At 67.5% G+C, this 3,354-nt stretch overlaps 1 protein-coding gene across 1 annotated transcript; it reads left to right on the top strand.

The window, feature by feature from the left end:
• Positions 1–2,144: 2,144 nt before the first annotated feature.
• EMIHUDRAFT_253994 (hypothetical protein) lies at positions 2,145–3,031 on the top strand (the record flags this gene model as incomplete). Its single annotated transcript, XM_005781373.1, has 2 exons — positions 2,145–2,633; positions 2,723–3,031. 2 exons carry the CDS (start codon positions 2,145–2,147, stop codon positions 3,029–3,031), a joined length of 798 nt encoding a protein of 265 aa, XP_005781430.1.
• Between the last annotated feature and the right edge of the window lie 323 nt (positions 3,032–3,354).

Raw genomic sequence — 3,354 nt, 5'->3', positions numbered from 1 at the left:
CTCGCGATCGCGCGAGACCTGCAAGAGAATTCCACACGCGAAGCCCCCCTCACAGCAGACTACAACGCACTCTCTCACGTTACAAGGGATATTCTGCGAGACGCAAGAAAAGAAGGTGAAACATGTGGCGCGCTCTAACTGAAACGAGAGAGAAACGATTCCACTAGCATTAAAATCCCTGTGTGGTGGCGGCGTGCTGTCCTCCTCCCCCATCCCTCGTCTGGGTTTGTCTGTTTTCTTTCTTTTCTTTCTTTTATGGGAGGACACGTCCTCCCATCTCTTGGGATGTCTGTCCTCTTTCTTTCTTTCTGGTCGAGGAAGGCGCGCGCCTCCGCGTCTCGCCGCTGAAGGCCACGCAGTATACCTACACCAACGCAGATCGGACTCAGGGCCGGTGCTTTGACGCAGTATATTGTACTTCGAGGTAGTATGAACTCAGAACGGCCCCCCGAGAGCGCCTCTTCGACGCCCACGGGTCCCGGGGGGTCGGAGGGGTTGCGAGAGGGCCCCGGCTATTTTTTGTTTGAATCCCGGAGGCCGTTCGAACATGTAACGTGCGTTCCACGTGCCCGTCCCCAGCAAGGACAACATGCTAGCCCAGCAGGCCGCTCTCACCGCCGCCCGCGGCGTAGGCAAGGCGGCAAAGGGTGGCAAGGGCGGCGGCAAGGGCGGTGGCAAGGGTTGTGGCCGTGTGGCGCACCAGACCCACTTTGCGCCGCCGCCCTCAACGCCCGATACTCGGTTGAGCCGGCGGAGCGACGGCGGCAGAGTTGCGGCCGCCGGCGACCTCACACGGCGTCGAGCGCCGTAGAGACGGCCCCGAGAGCCGCCGCCAGGTGTGCCACGACCGCGGTCGCGAGGCTCGTGGCGATGGATGCGCCAGATCCGCTTGCGCCGCCGCCCTCAACGCCCGATACTCGGTCAGAGCCGGCGGAGCGACGGCGGCGGAGTTGCGGCCGCTGGCGACCTGACACGGCGTCGAGCGCCGTAGAGACGGCCCCGAGAGCCGCCGCCAGGTGTGCCACGACCGCGGTCGCGAGGCTCGTGGCGATGGATGCGCCAGATCCGCTTGCGCCGCCGCCCTCAACGCCCGATACTCGATCAGAGCCGGCGGAGCGACGGCGGCGGAGTTGCGGCCGCCGGCGACCTTCCCCTCGACCACGCCGCCGACCCGTCGACAAGCACGTGCGGACTGCCATCGAGAAGAAGGAGACGGAGGGCGGCGCATCCGGAGCCCGCGGGCGCAGCGGGCGCGGGTCCGGGCGCGGGCGGGCGCGCGCGGGAACCCCGCCAGCGGAGGCGACAATGCCTCTGGCGGCTCTGCAGGCGGCGCGCGGCGCGCCCCTCGCCGGTCTCCCGCACGCTCCTGAGGGCCGAGAGGGCCGAGAGGCGGGGTCGGTGACCCGGGGGCATGGGCGGTGCGGCCCGCGCCGCGCGCGGGCGCGTGACAGCCCGTGAGTGCCGAGATCGGGTCCGTACTTCGACGTAGTATGGGCCCCCGGGGGCCCATCTACAGTAGTGGCGAAGTGAGCGTGTTTGTGGTGTTGGTGTGGCGTCTGAGCTTGGATCTGTGACTAAAGCCGGTTACCACTGATGGATCCCCACCCGAATAACACACAGTGAGCGCCCCAGCGCTTCACTACGCCCTCCGCGCGAAATCTCGCTAGTGCTGTGAGAAAGTATATTGTACTTTTGAGTAGTACGGGTACGGTTCCCGAGACCGAGTGACCCGAAGGGTTTCTCGGGGTTAGTGCACCACTAACCGCCTCTGCAAGAGCACTAGAGCTCTAGAGTTGTGGAAGGACGATCAGGCGCACATTTTCGAACTGGCAAGGCCCCCGGTGTCTATCTGAAGGAGTTACTTCCTGAAGTAACTACTTACTTCGAGAAGTAACTATCCCCGCCCCGCGCCTGCAATGGCCCCTAGCCCCCGCCCACAGCTCCCTAGACACAGGGCAGACCTGGACTGGAGCGGACCCGCTCCCTAATACTCCTCTGAGGAGTGGTGGTCACCGTCGGAGTCGGTGTAGGAGCTCCACCGCGCCCGCCGCGGCTTCTTGGACTTGTGTACGCCGGGCGTATCATGCACTTGGTCGCGGAGGCGAAGAGCCCTCCTGCGCTCCATAGGCGGCCTCACCGGTCGAATGTTCGGCAAGCGCGGCCCAGCTGTGGAGGAGACACATGCTTCCCTGCGTGACCACATCTTAAACCGGGACAATGGCGCGCTTGAGGCTTCTCTCGCATCGCTCCGCTGGGCCAGCACTGCCGTCAATCACCGCTCGTCCGACACGACGCCGCTGCTGCTTCTCGCTGCGACGCAGGACGACGCGCCGTCTGTGTCGCTGCTGCTCAGGGCACGCGCCAGCATCAACATAGCTGACAGCTCGGGCGCCACTGCCGCCTTTGTCGCCGCTCGCAGCAACGCTGCCGCCGCGCTCGAGGTGCTGATTCGCAGCGGCTGCGACGTCAACCAACCGCGCGCGTCTGGGGCGACGCCGCTGTACGTCGCAGCACAAAACGACTCGCGAGCCGCGCTCGCGATGCTGATCGCGGGCGGCGCCGCTGTCGACGCGCAAAAAGAGGGAGGCTTCACGCCCCTCCTTATCGCGGCGATGCGCGGCCACGCACCGTGCGTGAGCGCGCTGCTGCAGGCCGGGCCCGCTCCCGTCCCTAGAGCCCGCGCCGCTGGGAGGCTGAGTCGTTCGCGTCTTGTCTGCCGCAGGCCGGCGCCGACCCAGACCGCGCGTACGATGTCGCGGACCGGTGGAGTGCGCTGATGGTTGCGGCACACCTGGACCAGCGCGACGTGCTCGAGGCGCTCTGCCGGGCGGGAGCTTCGGTGCTGCTCCGCGACGCTGGCGGGCGGACGGCGCGGGAGGTAGCCGAGGCGGCGGGGCACGAGTCGGCGGCCGCGCTGCTGCAGGGGCGGGAGGAGGAGGAGGCGCTCGAGGCGGAGGCTGCGTCGCAGGAGGGGCCGTCCAAGCAGCGGGAGGCTTCTCGACGGCATAGCATCTCGTCCGGCGATGGATGAATAGGAGGGGCTGCTGCAAGAGGTGCGCCAGCTCGGGCCCGTGCAGGCGTCGCTGCAGCTCGAGTCGGACGCCATCGCGGCGCTGCAGCCGCAGTGCGCGCGCCTGATTGGCGAGGAGGAGACGTTCGTCGGCGCGGCGCGGCTGCAGCAGCAGTGCCTGCTCGCCACCCAGACGCTGCTCCCCGCGCGACGGGCATCGCTGGAGCGGCGCAGGCTCGAGGCGGAGATCACGGCGCTCGAGGTGCGGGCTGGAGAGGCGGAGCAGGCGCGCCCTCTTCTCTCTCTCTCCCTCCTCCGGCGGCCGGCGAGGGCGGTGCGCGCTT

Source organism: Emiliania huxleyi (assembly GCF_000372725.1).
Source record: "Emiliania huxleyi CCMP1516 chromosome Unknown EMIHUscaffold_2024, whole genome shotgun sequence".
Taxonomy (NCBI): domain Eukaryota; phylum Haptophyta; order Isochrysidales; family Noelaerhabdaceae; genus Emiliania; species Emiliania huxleyi.
Note: the sequence above shows the minus strand (reverse complement) of the source record. Positions and strands in the feature narration are given on the sequence as shown.